Below are 23,094 nucleotides of genomic sequence, written 5' to 3' on the forward strand. Positions count from 1 at the left end.
CAAATGGGACCTGTATCTGAACTGAGTTAAATCCAATGGCTTCAAGACACTTGCACAAAATCAGGAGATTTTTGATGCATAATTCTAACACTCATGTTTGGCCACAACCAAGTCCTGAGGACTTAAAATTAGTATTATTTCAGAGTTTAGATGAACAAAGGCCTTCTTAGCTCATTCTGGAATGACTGTATCAGTTCTTTGGAGCCATGTAATTAGTTGTTAGGAAGACACCCACAACAAAAGGAAACTGGGCAGAAACCTTCCAGGAGATTCACATTGATGACCTTTTGGCAATTTACTTGTATCTGTAGAAACTCATATGTAGGCCAGTTTTCAAAGTGGAAAGAAAGTGTGGAAATTGGAGGAAATTTATATAGCCTAAGACACCTAAGGCTGGCGTGGTGGCTCACGCCTGTAATCCCAACACTTTGGGAGGCCAAGGCAGGTGGATTGCTTGAGCTCAGGAGTTTGCCACTAGCCTGGGCAACATAGCAAGACCCCCATCTCTACCAAAAATTAGCTGGGCATGGTGGCGTGTGCCTGCAGTCCCAGCTATTTGGGAGGCTGAGGTGGGAGGATCACTTAAGCCCCAGAGGTCGGGGCTGTAGTGAACTCTGACCACACCACTGCACTCCAGCCTGGGTGATGGATGAGACCTGGCTCAAAAAAAAAGGCTGAGCGTGGTGGCTCACGCTTGTAATCCCAGCACTTTGGGAGACTGAGACAGGTGGATCACTTGAGGTCAGGAGTTTGAGACCAGCCTGGCCAACATGGTGAAACCCCGCCTCTACTAAAAATACAAAAATTAGCTGGGTGTGGCAGGGGGGCGCCTGTAATCCCAGCTACTCAGCAGGGTGAAGCAGGAGAATCTTGAACCCGGGAGGTGGAAGTTGCAGTGAGCTGAGATTGTGCCACTGCACTCCAGCCTGGGCAACAGAGTTAGACTCCGTCTCAAAAAACAAAACAAAAATGACAAAACAAAACAAAATCTGCCTAAGACAACTATTACCCAGAAGCAAGGAGTTGGACGTTGTTTGGAAGGTGATTTGAAGTAACCTCCAAAATTATAAGACAGGTAAATCTGAACAGTAACTGGATATTGATAAAATAAAATGAAAGCATAAAATACCAAAGTCTGGAGGTGGACTGCTAATTAGACAGAGTGGGTCCTACCTGAAGAGGGAGTGCCAGGGGGAAAACTAGAATGATGCAGGGCCATGGAACACAGGCTCTGGTTTTCTGCACAGCTGCTGTGTTTAAGAACGCTTAATACATCACTTCTCACTGCATAAACACCACCCTCTGCCCCACCCCACTGTGGATTGCATGCTTAAACAGAGCAGTGTGTTAAATGCGTGCTTAACCTAGAAATGTCAGACAGTCTGTGCCACATAAATCCCAAGCCAGTCCATCTAACCTTAGCCAGGGTCCTCCTCTGGTGGAAGGTTTACCTTCTCGGATGGAGTGATGAGATACACAGCCTCCAGGCTGGGGAGTGGCTCTCTGCGCTTGTTGATATCTTCCACAACTAGACAACAAAACAACCCACAGTGAATAAGAAAACATGATGGGTGACCATAAAACCAGAAGCAATATAGACAGGCTACCTTCAGACTGTTGCAGATAAATATCTACAGTTGGGGGGGGGAACAATCATTCACCCATTCCTTAAAGTTACCACATTCCTTGGGAGTGAATTCCATGGTCTCAACATGCCCAAGATGTTAGAATCTGAAATCCAGGCTGGGTATGGTGGCTCATGCCTGTAATCCCAGCACTTTGGGAGGCTGAGGGGGGCATATCACTTGAGGTCTGGAGTTCAAGACCAGCCTGGCCAACATGGTGAAACCTCATCTCTACTAAAAAACTACAAAAATTAGCCAGGCATGTTGGAATGTGCCTATAATTCCAATCACTCAGGAGGCTGAGGTGGGAGAATTGCTTGAACATAGGAGGTGGAGGTTGCAGTGAGCCAAGATCACTGCACTCCAGCCTGAGTGACAGAGTGAGACTCCATCTCAAAAACAAAAACAACAACAAAGGAAAATCTGAAATCGTATCACACTAGATAGTTCTCACTTCCTATTTCAGTTTAAGTAAATTCATTGATCTGTTCTGAGAGAAAATGGAAAATGCTATCTAATTCTGTCAAGAATGGGTCCTCTGCCTCTTCTTCCGCTTTGTCTCGTCTGCCCTAGATAATCCCAGTTCCTTTAGAATTTCCATGTTGGGTTTATTTACCAACAGCTGGATAGTTTCATTGCTCTCCTCTGCATATCAAATGAAGGCATTCCAACCACATCCTCTATACAAGATTGCTTCCTTCAATAGTGCAAAGATTAAACATTCTATTTGGTTAAAACAAACCATGGGCTTTGGTTTGCTTGTTTCCTCTACAGTTATGTCAGTGACTTCACCTGGAAAGAACAGCTTTTGGGAGAATCTTACCAATCACCTGGTAAGGTTTAAAATGTGTTATCTACTGTCTTCTGGCATGGAGGGAGCAAGGCAATTACACAGGTGCCATTCTTCCTGTGCAGATGATTTAAGTAGATAAAAGCACCACTTTAAAGGATTGTAACATTTATAAAGACTTGGAACATTTAAAGACTTTCACCCCAAATAATGTTCAAATTAATACCAAAATCCCCAAACATCTACTTTACCAGTGGTTATAGATTTTTTAATTTACTAGGCCACTAATACTTGCCCCCAAAATATTTCAGAGCTTCAACATAGGGTTGCTAACTTTTAAATTTTGCTAAGTAAGAACACTTTTTTCTTTTTTTCTTTTTGAGACAGTCTTGCTCTGTTGTCCAGGCTGGAGTTCAGGGGCACGATCTCAGCTCACTGCAACCTCCACCTCCCAGGTTCAAGCGATTCTCTGGCCTCAGCTTCCTGAGTAGCTGGGACTATAGGCACATGCCACCACGCTTGGCTAATTTTTGTATTTTTAGTAGAGATGGGGTTTCACTATGTTGGACAGGCTGGTCTCAAATTCCTGACCTTGTGAGCCGCCTGCCTCCACCTCCCAAAGTGCTGGGATTACAGGCGTGAGCCACTGCGCCCGGCCGTAAGGACATTTTTTTTTTTTTTGGAGACAGAGTCTCACTCTGTCGCCCAGGCTGGAGTGCAGTGGCCAGATCTCAGCTCACTGCAAGCTCCGCCTCCTGGGTTCACACCATTCTCCGGCCTCAGCCTCCCGATTAGCTGGGACTACAGGCGCCCGCCACCTCGCCCAGCTAGTTTTTTGTATTTTTTAGTAGAGACAGGGTTTCACCGTGTTAGCCAGGATGGTCTCGATCTCCTGACCTCATGATCCACCTGTCTCGGCCTCCCAAAGTGCTGGGATTACAGGCTTGAGCCACCATGCCCGGCCGCAGGATATTTTTAAAAAACCACTTTTGGGGGTAGGAGAGAGTCTGTGTATAGTGGAGCGCTCTGAATCCCCGTCTCCCACAGGAAGTCAATTAATGAATCGAGAGATAATAGAACAAACATTTATGTAGAAAAATCAAAAAGATGACCAGAATGAAGAGCGAGGCGGCTGTCTCTGGGATAATGGACCCCGAGGATGGGAGATGGGAGGACAGGGGGTTACTGCTCTTTTCTTAGATCCTTGTTAGCTCCATTTGGTGTTTTTCCCCTTTACTTTTGTGGGTTGTTTTGTTTGTTTTTGCTTTGATAGACGAAAAAAATAGTTTCAAAAATTCAATGAAGAAAATAACATCGTAAGCTCAAAATAGGGGCAAGCCTAGTCTTAAAAGTGACTTGGGGCAGGGCATGGTAGCTCACACCTGTAATCCCAGCACTTTGGGAGGCCAAGGTGAGCAGAAAACTTGAGGCCAGGAGTTGAAGACCAGTTTGGCCAACATGGTGAAACCCTGTCTCTACTAAAAAAAAAATATATATATATATATATATATATATATGTGTATGTGTGTATATATATAGTTGGGTGTGCTGGTGCCTGCTTGTAATCCCAGCTACTCAGGAGGCTCAGGCATGAGAATTGCCTGATCCCAGAGGCGGAGTTTGCAGTGAGCCAAGATTGCACCACTATACTCCATCCTGGGCAACAGAGTGAGATTCTGTCTCAAAAACAAACAAAAAACACACTGACTTAGATCACTAAATGACATAAAAGTCACATCAAAAATTGTGTATATGTGCCAAGTGCGGTGGCTCACACCTGTAATCCCACCACTTTGGGAGGCCAAAGCAGGTGGATCACTTAAGGTCAGGAGTTTGAGACAAGCCTGCCAAAATGGTGAAACCCTGTCTCTACTAAAAATACAAAAATTAGCTGGGCACAGTGGCAGGTGCCTGTAATCCCAGCTACTTGGGAAGCTGAGGCAGGAGAATCGCTTGAACCCAGGAGGCAGAGGTTGTGGTGAGATAAGACTGCACCATTGCCCTCCAGCCTGGGAGACAGCAAGACTAGGTCTCAAAAAAACAAAACAAAACAAAACAAAAAACTGTGTATGCCATTTACAGGACTATGCTTCTGCTGATACATACACTGGATCTGTTGTTTAAAAATGAAGGAATCACATCCATGTGCAACCAAAATGAATACAGACACATGTCTTATGCCCTTTAGAAATGTTGACTCAAAATGGATCACAGACCTAAATGTAAAATGCAAAATTATAAAACTCCTAGAGGATTACATAAAAGAAAAGCTAGGTGGCCTTGGATTTTGCAATGACTTTTTAGATATGACACCAAAGTGACAATCCATGAAAAAAAGAATTGATAAGCTGGACTTCATTAAAATTAAAAATTACTGCTCTGTGAAAGATGCCATCAAGAGAATGAAAAGACAAGTCACAGACTGAGGGCAAATATTTCCAAAAGATACATCTGATAAAGAACTGTTATCCAAAATATACGAAGATCCTTTAAAATTCAACAATAAGAAAACAAATAACCCAATTAAAAAATGGGCCAAAGACCTTACAGACACTGCACCAAAAAACAATATACAGATGGCAAATAAGCATGTGAAAAGATGCTCCATATCCCAGGTCATCAGGGAAATGCAAATTAAAACAATGATACTGTACCACTACACAGCTAGTAGAATGCTCAAAATCCAGAACACTGACAACTCCAAATGCTGGTAAGGATGTGGAGCAACAGGAATTCTCATTCACTATTGCTGGGAATGCAAAATGGTCAGCCACTTTGAAAACTGGTTTGACAGTATCTTACAAATCTAAACACACTCATCACGTGATCCAGCAATCGTACTCCTTGTTATTTACCAAAAGTTATAGCACACATTCCAAAGCGTGAACAAAACATAAACATACAAATAACTATAAGGCAAATGTCTAAATAAGCACCACCCCAGTTAACAAACAAAACCCAACCCAATCAGCACCACATAAGTGCCCTGGCTCCAGCTCACATTCCCCTCTGTCAACACCATTTCCTCTCTTCCCTGCAAACAGAATCATTATCCTCCTTTGAATGGTGAACTCTTCTCTTGAGGTTTTACCCCCTACATCTGCATTTTAAAACAACACAGCTGAGCCCTGCGGTCTGAACTCTGTGGAATGAAGGCTCACTATCAGTGGTCTTGCGTGTCTTGCTGTCTTTGCTCACCGTTGTGTTTATCAGATGCATTCATGTTACTGTGAGCGCTCGGGGCTCGCCCATTTTCATCCCTGTAGAGTGTTCTGCTGTGTAATTGCACCGCAACTGACTTAACCATTCTACACTTGATGTATGTTTTGGTTGTTTTCCACTTGGGGCACCTATGAGCAACACTGCACATGTATTCCTGCACATGTTTCCTAGGCACACATACCCGAGGTTGTCTAGGACACACACCTGACCACAGACTTGCTGGCTCACGGGACATGCCTACCTTCAACTTTTTTTTTTTTTTTTTGAGACGAAGTCTCGCTATGCCGCCCAGGCTGGAGTGCAGTGGCCGGATCTCAGCTCACTGCAAGCTCCGCCTCCCGGGTTTACACCATTCTCCTGCCTCAGCCTCCCGAGTAGCTGGAACTACAGGCGCCCGCCACCTCGCCCGGCTAGTTTTTTTTTTTGTATTTTGTAGTAGAGACGGGGTTTCACTGTATTAGCCAGGATGGTCTTGATCTCCTGACCTCATGATCCGCCCGTCTCGGCCTCCCAAAGTGCTGGGATTACAGGCTTGAGCCACCGTGCCCGGCCTACCTACCTTCAACTTTACTAGATACTGCCAAGTGCTCTTCAAAGGGGCAGACATTCCATCACATAGGAGTTTCCATTTTCCTACCTCCCCACCGTCACCTGGCACTCTCAGAGATTAAATATTCTAATATTTTGAATCTATATCGGCATCTCACACTCTGGTTTGAATTGCATTTCCCTGACCACCAATGACGGTGGACAATTTTCATAGATTGATTGGCCATTTGGATTTCGTCTTTTGTTAAGTGCCTGCTCGGAACTTTTTTCTTTTGGGTGGGTTGGCTTTTCTTTCTTGATTTAACCTTTCTTTTGGCATTCCTTTAACAGACATTGAATGAGCATCTAGCCCTGGATTTGGTGCTAGGGATTCAGTAATGAACAAGATAGCCTTGGGCCTCTCAGGAGCTTCTGGTCTTAGCACACAGGTTGCTGGAAGAATCTAAAATCAAAGGAGATAATAATGAATAGGAAAGAGCTAAGCCTGCCACAGAGAGAAGGCTCCAGTACTGCTCAAGCACAGAGAGCATGCTCACTTGTTATGCCCTCGGTCATGATGTCTGTCATCTTGCAGCAGGAGGACAGCATCCTCATGCTTAACTGATCCACCACCAGCACCTGCAAGGAAAAAGAACGGCATATTGGCTGCATGGCAACTGCTGTGGTTCTCGCTCAGCTTACCGCGTTAGACTCCAAAAGGGGCTCCAGAAGTGCAGAGTACAGAAGAAACCCTATTTCCTATGGACCAGAAGCCCAAGGGGATACATGCTCGCTTGTACCTCCCATACCCTAACTGTTGGAGTTAGAGTTTCCTCTCACTGACCTAATTTTATAAACTTAAAAAAAAAGTTTCTATTTCCCATAATAAAGTAAATACCCATTTTAAAAAGGAAAAAAAATCAGTCGGGCATGGTGGCTCATGTCGGTAATCCCAACATTTTGGGAGGCCGAGGTGAGTGGATCACTTGAGGTCAGGAGTTCGAGACCAGCCTGGCCAGGATGGTGAAACCCCGTCTCTACAAAAATACAAACATTAGCCAGGTGTGGTGTCTCACACCTGTAATCCCAGCTACTTGAGAGGCTGAGGCAGGAGAATCGTTTGAACCCAGGAAGCGGAGGTTGCAGGGAGCCGAGATCACGCCATTGCACTCCAGCCTGGGCAACAGCAAGACTCTGTCTCAAAAATAAATAAACAAATAAAGGAAAATATCATCTACAGCTCCAACATTCAGGGATAATCATATTAGTGAGTACTTTTTCAGGGCATACACTTGTGTTTAAGGGGAGAGTGAACACTACCGCCTGCACATGGGGTCTGGCACGTGGGGACTTAATGAAAGGCATCATCAGAACTGTGCCACTAACACACATGTCAGCTGGGACAGAGTGTACCTCAGCCTAGGCTGGAAGAACAAGAATGCTCCAGTCCTGGCCCAAAAGCTTCAGACCTGCAACTCTTCAGCTAACTTTTCTTATCTTCATTCAGCCCACAGTGGAGAAGAAGCTGGCAGTTAAAACAAGGCTATTTCTCCTCCCTTTTTGTAATGCTATAAACTGAGAAGGAGGCAATAGGAGGTAGACACATCAGGGCAGATAGTGTGGATGAGAAAGCTTTCTGCTGCAGTACAAGGGCCAATTAGTTTTTATTATACAAGGCAGCTTCCTCAAGATTGGTTTAAAATTCACATGTCTACAAGCCCGTCACTGATGGGAAGGGTAAGAGAGAAAAGAATGCTAAAGAGTTCCCATCGGGCCTGGCGCGGTGGCTCACGCCTGTAATCCCAGCACTTTGGGAGGCCGAGACGGGCGGATCACGAGGTCAGGAGATCGAGACCATCCTGGCTAACAGAGTGAAATGCCATCTCTACTAAAAATACAAAAATTAGCTGGGCGCGGTGGCGGGCACCTATAGTCCCAGCTACACGGGAGGCTGAGGCAGGAGAATGGCGAGAACCCGGGAGGCGCAGCTTGCAGTGAGTGGAGATCTGGCCACTGCACTCCAGCCTGGGCAACAGAGCGAGACTCCGTCTCAAAAAAAAAAAAAAAAAAAAGAGTTCCCATCGGATGGCCTCCCCTTGTGGGTGGTGAGGACAGATGTGATGGTTAAAACAAAGGCCCCTGGTGAGACTTCAAAATCCTCCCATACTAATCAGCTCTGTTGTTCCTAGGCCCAATGCACTTGAAACTGCATGGGCTTTTGACTGCAGGAAAACTTAAGGGCTTTCTTGGTTGGTATAAATCCTTCAGCAACATGCAAAAAAATCAAGTAAAACTGCACACTCTTCTGGCCAGTATAATTCTCAACCTCAGACAACCAAGTAGTCCTTAAAATGCTGACTTCATGCATAGGGGGCAGCAGGTGCCACTCCTGTACCACCCACTCCAGGAACCCGGCCCACTCTCAGTTAGATTGGTTTAAATACTTCTTTCAAGTACACTATAGTTTCCAGCACTGCTCTCAATGTTATATGAATAAACGAGCTTACTATTTTTGTCTTATACAGTTACAGTTCAATGAGGATAGACCAGACGAGGGCTTTGAGCCCAAACTGTGCATGGACTCCATGGAGATGCTTTAGAGCCACAAAGGGGCAAGAAGGCCTCTTCTTCCTCTCCCAGAGCCAGCAGAATTATACCTTCTTCTGCTTTACCTAATGGGTTCCAGGTAATGTTTTGTTTGAACAAAAGAGTCAGGCACTGCTAACTGCCTGACAAGGTGGCCTTTAAGATAAGCTCTATGACACACAGACCTCTTAACCAAGACCATATGAAATGTGAGGCAGAGCAGATCACCTTTCTCCAATCCAGGAGCATTCTGTACTCTCTGGACAGCAAAAGCCTTCATTCCTGCCTACAACTTTCCTCCAACTCCATCCCCTTCTGATTTTTCCATGTGAACTCACCTTAAGCCCATTAACTGTACTTTCTACTCACCTTCCATTCCCCCTTCTTCTTAACCTTCTTTATCACATCGTGCATAATCTCTAAAAAAAGAGAAAGAGAAAAAGAGAGAGAGGGAATTAATGTAATATCAAAGACTTCTACACACCTTAGGCTTTGTGTTTCTGAATCATGCAATTCACCAACTGGTTTACTGAGCCATAATCAACCCACCATAAAAATAGTTCTCAGCTGGGCACGGTGGCTCACACCTGTAATTGGTGCTAGGGATTCAGTGATGAACAAGACAGCACTTCGGATCACCCGAGGTCAGGAGTTCGAGACCAGCCTGGCCAACATGGGGGAAATCCTGTCGCTACTAAAAATACAAAAATTAGCCAGGCGTGGTGGCATATGCCTGTAATGCCAGCTACTCGGGAGGCTGAGGCAGGAGAATGGCTTGTGCCTGGGAGGCAGAGGTTGCAGTGAGCCGAGATCGCACCATTGCACTCCAGCCTGGGCGACAAAGCAAGACTCCGTCTCAAAAATTAAAAAAAAAAAAAAAAAGTTATCTTCCAGTCTCCTTAATTCAGTGGTTTTCAAACTTTTTGGTCTCATAACTTCTTTATACTCTTAATTATCGTATTGGAAATTAAACTGAGAAATTTTTAACAATATTAATTCATTTAAGATGATAATAAACTTGTATGTTAACATAAATAGCATTTTAATGAAAAATAAATATATTTGTCATAATAAAACATTTTTAGGGAGACGGCTGGCATTGTTTTACATTTCTGCAACCCTTCTTAATGTCTGGCCTCACAGACATTCTCCTGTCTACTTCTGGATTCTCCTAGCTGCTTCTGCAGCCAGTATGTACTGAAATGTATAACATCTGGGAAACTTCGCCGTGCCCCGTGAGAGAACGAAAATGAAAAGGTAAACCACATCTTGGTCTTAGTATGAAGATAGTTTTGACCTCATGAACCCCCAAAAGGGCTCAGATTTGAGAACCGCTACCTAAAGTTAAGTGGGTAAAAGGCGGTGACAATGCCTCAGGCCGCATGAGCCCCCCTCAAGCTCTAAAAACAGATGTGAGGAGCAGTTGTGAAGCCTTCCCAACCCTGAGCACATCTCCAGAGCACTCTCATCCCCAAATCACCATTTTGATAAGCCCCATTACCTAGAACACCACACACACACACACACCCCCTCCCCACACACACCCCGACCAGCTGTGGAGGCTCTATAGGAAAGTCCACTCTTGCTACTCTGTAAACCCGAGTAACACACGCCCAGAGCAACCTGAAGGGCAAGAGCTGTTGTCAGCACGTATGCTTCAAACAGTTAGACAATTATCTAGGGCTTAATGGTTCCTAAATCTGCTTTCGACTATCTTCAGTAATCACTGAATCATAGTAAACACACACACACACACACACACACACACACACACACACAGAGCAATAAACTTGGAAAACACAGAAAAGCATAAAGAAAAAATTCCAGCCAGGTACAGTGGCTCACACCTGTAATCCCAGCATGGTGGGAGGCCGAGGTGGGTGGATCACCTGAGGTCAGGAGTTCGAGACCAGCCTGACCAATATGGTGAAACCTCGTCTCTACTAAAAACACAAAAATTAGCTGTGCCTGGTGGTGTAGGCCTGTAATCCCAGCTACTTGGGAGGCTGAGGCAGGAGAGTCACTTGAACTAGGGAGTCAGAGGTTGCAATGAGCCAAGATCATGCCACTGCACTCCAACCTGGTGACAGAGCGAGATTCCATCTTAAAATAAAAAAGATTAGGAGAAAAAAAAAAAACAATCAGGCAGGGTGCGGTGGCTCACGCATGTAATCCCAGCACTTTGGGAGGCTGATGGGGGAGTATCACTTAAGGTCAGGAGTTCAAGACCAGCCTGGCCAACATGGTGAAACCCTGTCTCAACTAAAAATACAAAAAAATTAGCCAGACGTGCTGGTGCGCACCTGTAATCCCAGATACTCAGCAGGCTGAGGCACGAGAATCGCTTGTACCCAGGAGGCGGAGGTTGCAGTGAGCCGAGATCCAGCCACTGCACTCCAGCATGGATGACAGAGTGAGACTTCATCTCAAAAAAAAAAAAAAAAAAAATCGAAAAGAAGAATTATCTGTAATCATGTCAACTTGAAATGCATAATTAACATTTTAGTTTATTTCATACTAGTTTTTTCTATGCACTTTTACATAGTTAAGATCATGTTGGCCAGGTGTGGTGGCTTATGCTTGTAATCCCAGCACTTTGGGAGGCCAAGGCAGGCAAATCACTTGAGCCCAGGAGTCCAAGACCAGGTTGGACAACATGGTGAAATCCCATCTCTACAAAAAGTACAAAAATTAGCCAGTCATGGTGGCGTACACCTGTAGTCCTAGCTACTCAGGAGGCTGAGGCAGTGGGACTGCTTGAGCTAGAGGCAAAGTTGCAGTAACCCAAGATCACCCCACTGCACTCCAGTCTAGGTGACAGAGACTCTGACTCAAAAAAAAAATGCTGTAGATATATATATATATATATATATAATTTTATATTATGCTTTTTTCACTTAATGTACTCATTTCACCCATTTTAATAAAAATGCTTACTAGGATTTTAATGCCTGCATAATCTGTCCATGGTCAACAATATTCCCAATAGCCATTTAGACTACTTCACATGTTTCAGCGTAGTGAAAAACTGGAAACCAATATATCCATAATAGGGCAGTGGTTAAGTTAATTAGGTTACATTTGTACAATGGAATACCATGAACCCATTGGAAGTAATAATATGGGAAAAAAATATGTACTCATTCATTCAGACTTTCACTCAATAGGCCTTTGTTGAGTAACCGCTACTTGCCAGCCATTGTGCTAAGCCCTGGGAATGAACAAGATACTATGCTGCTCAGCTCCTGTGGAGCTGCTGCTCTAGGGAAGGAGGCAGTCACTAACTGAAAAGAGCAATTGCATCTTCTCATAAGTGCTCCAAAGTAAATAAATAAGGTGCTATGATTTTTTTTTTTTTTTTTTTGAGACAGAGTCTTGCTCTGTCGCCCAGGGTGGAGTGCAGTGGTGCAATCTCTGCTCACCGCAAGCTACGCCGCCTGGGTTCACGCCATTCTCCTGCCCCAGCCTCCCAAGTAGCTGGGACTACAGGCACCTGCCACCACGCCCAGCTAATTTTTTGTATTTTTAGTAGAGACAGGGTTTCACCGTGTTAGCCAGGATGGTCTCGATCTCCTGACCTCGTGATCTGCCCGCCTGGGCCTCCCAAAGTGCTGGGATTACAGGCGAGAGCCACCACGCCCGGCCAATAAGGTGCTATGATTTTTAAAAAGGGTGTGGGCAGCCTACTTAAATAGGGGGTCAGGCAAGGCCACTCTAAGCAAGTTGGACCTGACAAGAAAGACGTCAGTCAAGAACTAGGAAAAGGAGAAGGAACAGCACAAAGTCTTGTGGAAAAAGGAAAATGAGATTGACATTTTCTGGGAACTGAAGATGATATACACTGAGGTTGGAGGCCAGATCATACAGAGTCTCATAGTCTTTGGTAAGGAGTATGATTTTATATGAAAGGCATTGGAAAGTCATGGAAGGTAAGGATGTGACCTAATGTGCTACAGAGAGATAAGAAGCAGCGGGCAAGAACGGAAGCAGGGAGTGGAGTCAGGAGGCCTATCCAACAGTCCAGGCATGACAGTGGCAGAGGAGATGGTGAGAAGTGGGTAGATTGGATATACACTGTGGAGGTAAAACCAACAAGGCTAGCTGATACACTGGATGTGGCAGAAAAGAAAAGAAACACAGCTAACGCCCAGATTTTTGGTTTAAGACAAGAAAGTGATGTAGAGACATTCAGAGAGTTTTAGAGGGAGGAGAACTGGTCTGTAGGAGAACATCAGGAGTTCTATTTTAGTTGTTTTAAGATTGAGATGTCTAGACACATTCAAGGGAAGATGCTAAATAGGTAGCTAGAGTTAGCTCTTTGGCTTGGAAGCACAGCCTCAGCTGCAGTGAAACACTGGGGACTTATCAAATAGAGGCAGGAGGGAAGGCTGTAGAAAATGACTCTGACAGGAGCAGTGAGATGGACAGACACGGTCTTTGTGGACCTTGACAAGCATTTCAGTGAAATGGTAAGAATGAAGCCAGACTAAAATGGGAGAGGAGGAAGACAAGACAGACAACAACTCTTAAGAAGTTTTGCTTTGGCTGGGCGTGGTGGCTCATACCTATAATCCCAGCACTTTGGGAGGCCAAGGCAGGTGGATCACGAGGTCAGGAGTTCGAGACCAGCCTGACCAACATGGTGAGACCCTGTCTCTACCAAAAATACAAAAATTAGGTAGTAGGCCTGTAGTCCCAGCTACTTGGGAGGCAGAGGCAGCAGAATCACTTGAACCTGGGAGGCAGAGGTTGCAGTGAGCCAATTCTTGCCATTGCACTCTAGCCTGGTGACAGAGCAAGACTTTGTCTCAAAAAAAAAAAAAAAAAAATTAGCCAGGTGTGGTGCCGCGTGCCTGTAGTCCCAGCTACTAAGGAGGCTGAGGCAGGAGAATCGCCTGAACCTGGGAGGTGGAGGTTGCAGTGAGCTGAGATCACACCACTGCACTCCAGCCTGGGTGACAAAAAAAAAAAAAAAAAAAAAAGAAATTTTGCTTTACAAGGTAGCAGAGAAAAGGCATGAAAACTAACAGGGTAGACAAACACTTGGATGCAAGGGTAAGATTTGTTTGTTTTTAAAGATGGGAAAGATTATAGCATTTTTAGTGATGCTGGCAATAAGTCAAAAGGGAAGGGGAGACTGACGATGCAGGAGAGAGGATGGAGCAATGGAAGACTGAAGTCTCTGAAGAAGAGGAAGGAGCTGGAGCTGAGACACAAGAGGAAAGCCTGACCTGGGACAGGAGGCATCCTGTGTGAAGGAGAGGAAAGCCGCAGATGGGCTTGAAGACACAGTGGCAGAGGTGAGGGGTTTCCTTGTTGGAGATGAAGTCATTGGCTGAGTGGGGAAGGGGTGTTATATATGGAAGCTTTGAAGAAAGAAGGTATCACATATCTTCCCAGAGACTGGGAAAGCCAATTTACTATGGAAATGTTTTAGCATTTACAGACAGTACTAAGGACTAATTTGACGGTCATGACCGTGAATTTAAAGTTAAACCAGGCAGCTTAATAATGGTTTTTCCCAATAATGTTCGGCTGTCCAGGTGCAAGAAAGGCCAGTTTCAACTAAGGTTAGAGTTTTCATATATGAGTACAAAAGAGGAAGAAAATGCTCAAAATATATGGCTAAGGGGGAAAAAGCATGCTACAACTATTTTTAAAGCAGATATGCATAGGAAAATTAGAAAAACTCATACCAAAAGCTTATTTTTGTGCAATAAAGTTATAATTAATCTTTACTTGCCAATTTGTGCCTTCCAATGTTGTCCCAAGCTTTCTGCATAAGAAAAATGCTCTCAAAATAATGTGTCAGTGAACATCTTTGTGGCCAGGGCTTTTCTTAGCACAAATTATTCCATTAGGGTAGCTTTCTGAGTATGGAATAAATTGGTAAAACATCTACATGTTCTGGCCTCCTGATAAATTCTGCTGAATTACTTTCCAAAAGTATATCTCCCACCCTCACCAGTACTATGTGGCTCTCCAAATTAACATACTAACTGATAAAATATCTTGAGGTTTACTTATATTAATCTTTGCCACAATGACAGCAGAAAACAGTATATTTCACTCTCTATTTGAATGTATTATATTATTGAGGATGAATGTATTTTCTTGCCACTAAAAATTAATATAAATTCACTGAAAAAAATTAAGTCACCTTTTGATAGGGAAAGGCAGAGATACAATCAAAAACTAAAACCAAGTACTACAAGTGTTAAAAGACACACATAAATTACCGCTGCAGCTGCCACCGTTCCTAGGAAATTATTTCCTTTCCAAAGTTCTCAGGGCATATATTTGTCCTGGGTATTGTTAACAGCTGATTCTAATCCTGCCCTACATTTTTCTAATCCAATACCGAAAAGGAAACAAGGATTAGAGCTCGGTTTAGCATTAAATCAAGTAGCTTGGGCTACCTCCTCACAATCCCGGGCAATCGCATTTCATCTCCTTCCTAAGTCCTCTTCATGTGGAGAGAAACAATGAAGTCTTCTGAAGCGGGTCCAGCCAGGAGGTCTTACTTCCGCATACCAAACCATGTGTATCTATAGCCAAATGCCTGCTCCACCACCCATCTAGTCTACAGAGATGTGTTCAAAAGACTGGGGCAGCTTCAATTTCTCCATAATACTGAAGACCCTAGTGGACTCTGCTTCCCTCATGACCAAATGAGTAAGAAAGCAGGTTCCTTCTCAACCACATCCTCTAGGTCCTGGGTGACTCCCGACCTTGACAAATCTCTGCCATGTCCTGAGAAAAATGACCGGTGGTCTAAGATGATCTGGGACATCTTCAAATGCACCCAATATTTCAATTGGAGTCCCAAAATACAGGCTCCAGGGATCGCTAAAAGGACTGCGCAAGGCTTGCAGCTCCCTATGAAGCCCCACCCTCACAGCCTAGGAGGGACTCACAACTGCCCTCCAAGTGACACATGCCAGATGCCCGATGCCCTGAGCCCAGGGCACATGCAAACACCTGAAGTAGCATGACTAATATTAGATGAGTCAGAAGCTTAGGAGAAGAGAAGCCAAAGTCCTCAACACCACAGGTGATTCCAAGATTCCACACAGTAGCCCCAGAGCACCACACTGCCCAGGACAGAGGCACTGGGATCTACTTTCCCCAGGTTGGGAGAAGTTGCCTTCATGCTGCTGACGCCACTAAGAGAGTCCAACCTCAGCCCACAACTCCCCACCTCTTTTTACCAGTCCAGAGTACAGGGAATTTCCGGAGTTATTCTGGCTCAACAGTAGACGTTCTTCTAAAAGGCATCTTCTTGACTGAACTCCTGGGGTCTGAGGGGGTAATGCTGGCTGCTCAAGCAGAAGTCACCCCAAAAATGCCCAAGGAAGCGCTAAAGTTAGACCAGGGCTGACATCCAGGTTCAGGCATTTGCTGGCTGTGTGACCTTGGCACTTTTGTTTTTGAGAAGAGGTCTCCCTCTATCATCCAGGCTGGAGTGCAATGGCAAGATCTCGGCTCACTGCAACCTCTGCCTCCCGGGTTCAAGTGATTCTCCTGCCACAGCCTCCCTAGTAGCTGGGACTACAGGCACGCACCACCACACCCAACTAATTTTTGTGTTTTTTGTAGAGATGGGTTTTCGCCATGCTGGCAGGGCTGCCTTCAAACTCCTGACCTCAGGTGATCCACCTGCCTCAGCCTCCCAAAGTGCTGGGATTACAGGCTTGAGTTACTGAGCTACCACACCTTGCCAAGTTTAAAACATTTTAAGTTTCAGTTTTCTCATCTGCAAAATTAAAATTATAATACTCTAGTAGCCTGTTGTGAAGATTGAGATAAAATGCTTACTTAGTCCAGTGCCACATATGAGGCACTCTGCAAAAAGCACCTCTTGTGACATCACTATAAAAGCATATTATTCATACAGAGAAAGAAGAAAATTATGAAATATAACTTCCACCAATCAAGATTTTTAACATAATGTAAAAATCCTTAAGAAAACAACTGTGGCCGGGCACAGTGGCTCATGCCTGTAATCCCAGCACTTTGGGAGGCTGAGGTGGGCAGATCACTTGAGGTCAGAAGTTTGAGACCAGCCTGGCCAACATGGTGAAACCTCGTCTTTACTAAAAATACAAAAATTAGCCAGGCGTGGTAGTGGGTGACTGTAACCCCAGCTACTCAGAAGGCTGAGGCAGGAGAATCGCTTGAACTTGGGAGGTGGAGTTTGCAGTGAGCTGAGATCAAGGCACTGCACTCCAGCCTGCGCAACAGAGTGAGACTCCGTCTCAAGACAAAAAAAAAAAAAAAAAAAAGGAAACAAATGTTTAAAATAGTTTTTAAATAAGCATAAAGATATTCAGATAGCAAACTACATGGATATTTCACCAAAAATTTCAAAACTTCTCTGATCTGCAATAAACATGTGAAAACATTTTTGGAATACTGGCACTATCACACCAACGTATACAAATCCTAAATGAAAATATAAAGTTTGGCCCGGGCAACATGGCAAAACCCCATCTCTAGAAAAAATACAAAAATTATCTGGGTATGGTAGCTCACGCCTGTAGTCCCAAATACTCAGGAGGCTGAGGTGGGAGGGTCCCTTTGAGCCTGAAAGGCAGAGACTATAGCAAGCCAAGATCATGCTGCTGTACCACTCCAGCCTGGGCAACAGAGTGAGACCCTGTCTCAAATAGGAAGGACGGAAGGCAGGAAGGCAGGAAGGCAGGAAAGCAGGAAGGCAGGAAGGCAGGAAAGGAGGAAGGGAGGGAGGAAGGGAGGGAAAGAAAGGAAAGAAAGGAAAGAAAGGAAAAAGAAAGAAAGAAAGAAAATATAAAGTTGAACATAAGGACCCCTTTTCCCTTCTGAGAGGGCAGAGAGTGGCCCCTGGCTATCTGTGAGTTAATGCTCAAGCACAAGCAGAGGCCCACAGAAAGCCAAAGGCGTTTTAGTCACAACAGGGCATGCAGGTCTGTGTTTTAAAATTGTTATTATTTAACATGTATCCAAAAATTCAGTCAGATGAGCAAATAAAATGAGTTACAATATTGGTAATATTGATAAATATCTGCAGAAATCAAAATGATTAGCAACATTACAATATTTAGTAAGGCAGCAGATAAAAAATAAATACATGGCTGGGCGCGGTGGCTCATGTCTGTAATCTCAGCACTTTGGGAGGCCAAGGCGGGCGGATCACCTGAGGTCAGGAGTTCGAGACCAGCCTCAAAATGGAGAAACCCCGTCTCTACTAAAAATACAAAATTAGCCAGGCGTGGTGGTGCATGCCTGTAATCCCAGCTACTCGGGAGGCTGAGGCAGGAGAATTGCTTGAACCTGGGAGGTGGAGGTTGTGGTGAGCGGAGATCGCGCCATTGCACTCCAGCCTGGGCAATAAGAGCGAAACTCCATCTCAAATAAATAAATACATACATACATACATACATAAAAGTCAAGAGGACTTTTCAAACAGCAGCAATAACCAGATTATAGGAAGAGGGCTCACTCTTCACCAGTTTACACTGGGCTGGGACTCAGCCCCCAAAGGTTCACTCTGCTGCTGGAAATTCTGCTCTGGAACAACACGTCTGGGTAGTCTGTTCCTCTTTCCTGACAGCAAAGACAGCAACCAAGTTTTTTTGAATGCCTTGTGCGGGGCTGAAGGGTCTCCTTGATAAACAACTGCATCTTCCCAGGTGGAATAAGTTAATGTTCAACAAGATTGCAGGAAATGGCGCAAATACTTGAGAACAAGCCTTCCAAGTACTCTCAAGATTCCTTTCTTGGAAATATCATTTATACAAACACTATTGGTAACCTAATTATAAACCACTTTAACCTTTTGCCTTTACGTAGTTCCTTTTTTTTTTTTTTTTTTTTGAGATGGAGTTTCACTGCCCAGGCTGGAATGCAATGGCACTCACTGCAACCTCCACCTCCCAGGTTCAAGTGATTCTCCTGCCTCAGCCTCCTGAGTAGCTGGGATTACAGGCATGTGCCACCATACCCAGCTAATTTTGTATTTTTAGTAGAGAAGGGGTTTCTCCATGATGCTCAGGCTGGTCTCAAACTCCCGACCTCAGGTGATCTGCCCACCTCAGCCTCCCAAAGTGCTGGGATTACAGGTATGAGCCACCGCCCCCAGCCTATGTAGTTCTTAATAATATGAAAGTAGCACATTCTTGTAAAAAAAAAAAAAATCAAACGATATATAAATACACGGTGAAATTTCCCTCCCTACCCCTACTCTTGCAAGGAAAACAACCACAACCGGTTTCAGGTGTGCCCTTACAGATCCTTTCCTAGGCACATACACCCAGGTGTAGGGAGGTATGCACATGTACACAGCTCTTTGGGATATTACACATACATAAATTGTTCTGCAATTATATTTTCTACTCAATATATTATAGACTTTCTCTTGTATCATTTCACACAGACCTACCACATGCTTTTAAACTAGATAGCATTCCATAGTATGAACATACAATAATTTGCACAAATCTCCTTAAATGTATTCATAAGACAGTCTCTACTTGGAGGCCTAATGACTTATTCCAATCAAATTACTGAGGACTTTATTGTAAACATAAACACTAACACAGGAGGTGAGTAAAATTTTTTTATCTATGTCACCTTGTGGCCTGGGGAGGCGAAGTAATTTTCTTTCTTTTTTTTTTTTTTTTTTTTTTTTGAGACGGAGTCTGGCTCTGTGGCCCAGGCTGGAGTGCAGTGGCGCGATCTCAGCTCACTGCAAGCTCCAGCTCCCGGGTTCACGCCATTCTCCTGCCTCAGCCTCCCGAGTAGCTGGGACTACAGGCGCCTGCCACCACGCCCGGCTAATTTTTTGTATTTTTAGTAGAGATGGGGTTTCACCTTGTTAGCCAGGATGGTCTCGATCTCCTGACCTCATGATCCGCCCGTCTCGGCCTCCCAAAGTGCTGGGATTACAGGCTTGAGGCACCGCGCCCGGCCGGCGAAGTAATTTTCAACAATTCTTCTTTGGGGCTTGAAAACTTTAATGTTGGAAAGAACCTTAGAGATCAGCTAAGGCCACGTCCCAGGTCCCAGGTCCCAGGTCCCAATTTGGGGACTGAGATGCTCCCTGCAGAAGCCAGCCATCTGGAGTGGGTAAGCCACTAACTGGTCACTCTAGCATGAGCAGAAACTATTCTCTGGACCCCATCCGCATGTTCTTCCCACTGCACATGTCGTCTCTTTGGCGCTAGCATGGGCTAGACTCTGACACTGAACCCAGCTGTCCTTTGCTGTGCCATATTGCTATGATCACCTTGATAGAGTAAAGCAAAGGGATTCAAATGGGTTTTGGAGCCAGATGGTTAAAGTTCAAATCCCTGCTTCTCCACTCATTAGCTGTGCCATTGGGCAAGTTATTAAATCTCTGTATGTCAGTTTCTCCATCTGTAAAATGGGAAGGACCACTAATGTCTCATAGGGGTATCATGAGGATTAAATAAGTGACTGCCTGTACAGCATTTAGCTCAGTGTTTACAACAGTACTTAACCCTGTTGGTTATCACTGGCCCCATTATCACCTATTTTAAATAATATTTCTACCTTCCCAGTAAGGAAGAATCTAGTGATTTATTGTTCCTCCATGGGGTTTGTAATATGTTTCCTGTCTTCCTATTTTTTCTCTGCATACATTTTTCACATCTATTCCACAATATTTATTGAACACCTGCTATGTGGCAGACATCCTTCTAGGCATCAGAAAGACCATGATGAGCAAGCTAAACAAAATGCCTACACTCTGGTGTGGAAGGGAGAGACAGCCTATAAACACGAAGAAATAAACATCATCGCCTCAGAGAGTGCTCAAAGGAAATTTGACAGTTTAATGAACTTGCTGGGGGCTTGGAAGAAGGTCCACCATCTGATAATTCCCCTATTGCTAATTTTTTAACCAGTGTCTGATTGAGATATTACAACCTTAGCCAAAATATTTTTCAAAGCTCTTATTAAAGAAAAAACCTGGCCGGGCGCAGTGGCTCACACCTGTAATCCCAGCACTTTGAGAGGCCGAGGCAGGCGGATCACAAGGTCAGGAGTTCGAGACCAGCCTGGCCAGCATGGTGAAACCCTGTCTCTACTAAAAATACAAAAATTAGCTAGGCATGGTGGTGCATGCCTGTAGTCCCAGCTACTAGGGAGGCTGAGGCAAGAGAATCACTTGAACCCGGGAGGTGGAGGTTGCAGTGAGCCTAGATCATGCCATTGTACTCCAGCCTGGATGACAGAGTGAGACTCCGTCTCAATTAAAAAAAAAAAAGAAAAGAAAAAGAAAAAACTCAGCTGGGCACAGTGGCTCATGCCTGTAATCCCAGTACTTTGGGAGGCTGAGGCGGGCAGGTCACTTGAGGCCAGGAGCTCAAGACCAGCCTGGCCAACATGGTAAAACCCCGTATCTACTAAAAATACAAAAATTAGCCAGGTTTGGTGGCAGGTGCCTGTAATCCCAGCTACTAGGGAGGCTGAGGCAGGAAAATTGCTTGAACCTGGGAGGCGGAAGTTGCAGCAAGCCAAGATTGCACCACTGCACTCCAATCTGGGCAACAAAGCAAGACTCCTTCTCAAAATAAAGAAAAAACTCAATCATTAATTTACTCTCAATAACAAAAAAAAAAAAAAAAAACAAATGTCCATAATAATAGCAATATCTGAAATGTATTGAAGGTTGACTATATGGGAGATAGTTCCTTATGTGTTTTACATATATCATCTCATTTAAAGCTCCCAGCAGTCCTCAGAGGTTAAGAATTATATCACCTTCATTTTACAAAGTAAAACACTGAGGCTCAGAGAAATAAAGTATCTAGCAATTGCACAATAAAATGCACTAACCACTTGCAGCCTATAGAGGATACAAACAATATATAAATTAATTTCTTTACCTTAAAGAATTTACAGTCCAGTCTGAGAAAGAAGGCATTACACCTTCAGCACAGTAAGATAAAATGTTACTGGACCCTCATGCACTGCTGGTGAGAATATAAAATGGTACAGCTCCTGTGGAAAACAGGCTGGCAGTTCCTCAAATAACCAAACATAGAGATCCAGCAATTCTATTCCTAGATACATATCCTAAGGACATTAAAACGTATGTTGGCTGGGTGTGGTGGCTCATGCTTGTAATCCCATCACTTTGGGAGGCTGAGGCAGGTAGGTCACCTAAGATCAAGAGTTCAAGACCGGCCTGGCCAACATGGTGAAACCCTGTCTCTACTTAAAATACAAAAATTAGCCAAGTGTGGTGGCATGCACCTGTAATCTGAGCTACTCGGGGCACTGAGGTAAGAGAATTGCTTGAACCCGGAGGGCAGAGGTTGCAATGAGCCGAGATAGTACCACTGCACTCCAGCCTGGGCAACAGAGTGAGACCCTGCCTCAAAAAATAATAATAAATAAATGTTAAAAATAAATAAATAGGCCAGGTGGAGTGGCTCATGCTTGTATTCCCAGCACTTTGGGAGGCTGAGACGGGCAGATCATGAGGTCAGGAGATACAGACCATCCTGGCTAACACAGTGAAACCCCATCTCTACTAAAAATACAAAAAAATTAGCCAGGCGTGATGGCAGGCGTCTGTAGTCCCAGCTACTCGGGAGACTGAGGCAGGAGAATGGCAAGAACCTGGGAGGCGGAGCTTGCAGTTAGCCAAGATTGCACCACTGCACTCCAGCCCAGGTGACAGAGCGAGACTCCGTTTCAAAAAAACAAATAAATAAATAACTTATGTCTACACAAAGACTTGTATATGAATGTTCCTAGCAGCATTATTCATAATAACCAAAAAGTGGAAACAACTCAAACGCCCACTGACGGGTGAATGGATAAGTGCAGTATACAATGGAATATTATTCAGTCATAAAAAGGAGTGAAGTACAATAAATGTCGTCAGACCAAAGAACCTTTAAAACACACTAAGTAAAAGAAGACAGTAATGGTCGGGCGCGATGGCTCACGCCTGTAATCCCAGCACTTTGGGAGGCCGAGGCAGGCAGATCATGAGGTCAGGAGATCGAGACCATCCTGACTAACATGGTGAAACCCCGTCTCTACTAAAAATACAAAAAGTAGCCAGGCATGGTGGCGGGAACCTATAGTCCCAGCTACTCGGGAGGCTGAGGCAGGAGAATGGCGTGAATCCGGAAGGCGGAGCTTGCAGTGAACCGAGACTGCACCACTGCACTCCAGCCTGGGTGACAGAGCGAGACTCCTGACTCAAAAAAAAAAAAAAAAAAAAAAAGAAGGCAGTCATAAAGGACCACATATTGTGTAACGCCATTTAGATGCAATGTCCAGAACAGGCACAGCCATAGAAATTGAAAGATTAGTAGTTGCCTA

At 44.4% G+C, this 23,094-nt stretch overlaps 1 protein-coding gene across 2 annotated transcripts in view; it reads right to left on the reverse strand.

Moving 5' to 3' along the window:
* STXBP1 (syntaxin binding protein 1) overlaps positions 1-23,094 on the reverse strand; it is an 80,346-nt gene that overhangs the window by 33,005 nt on the left and 24,247 nt on the right. For both annotated transcript variants that reach the window (XM_005582167.4, XM_005582166.4), the window contains exons 2-4: positions 9,121-9,170; positions 6,723-6,804; positions 1,452-1,528 (exon numbers count right to left, since the gene is read on the reverse strand). In XM_005582167.4, coding sequence (XP_005582224.1) covers positions 1,452-1,528; positions 6,723-6,804; positions 9,121-9,170 — 209 coding nt within the window. The remainder of the gene's footprint in view (positions 1-1,451; positions 1,529-6,722; positions 6,805-9,120; positions 9,171-23,094) is intronic.

Source organism: Macaca fascicularis, chromosome 15, assembly GCF_037993035.2.
Source record: "Macaca fascicularis isolate 582-1 chromosome 15, T2T-MFA8v1.1".
NCBI classification, from domain to species: domain Eukaryota; kingdom Metazoa; phylum Chordata; class Mammalia; order Primates; family Cercopithecidae; genus Macaca; species Macaca fascicularis.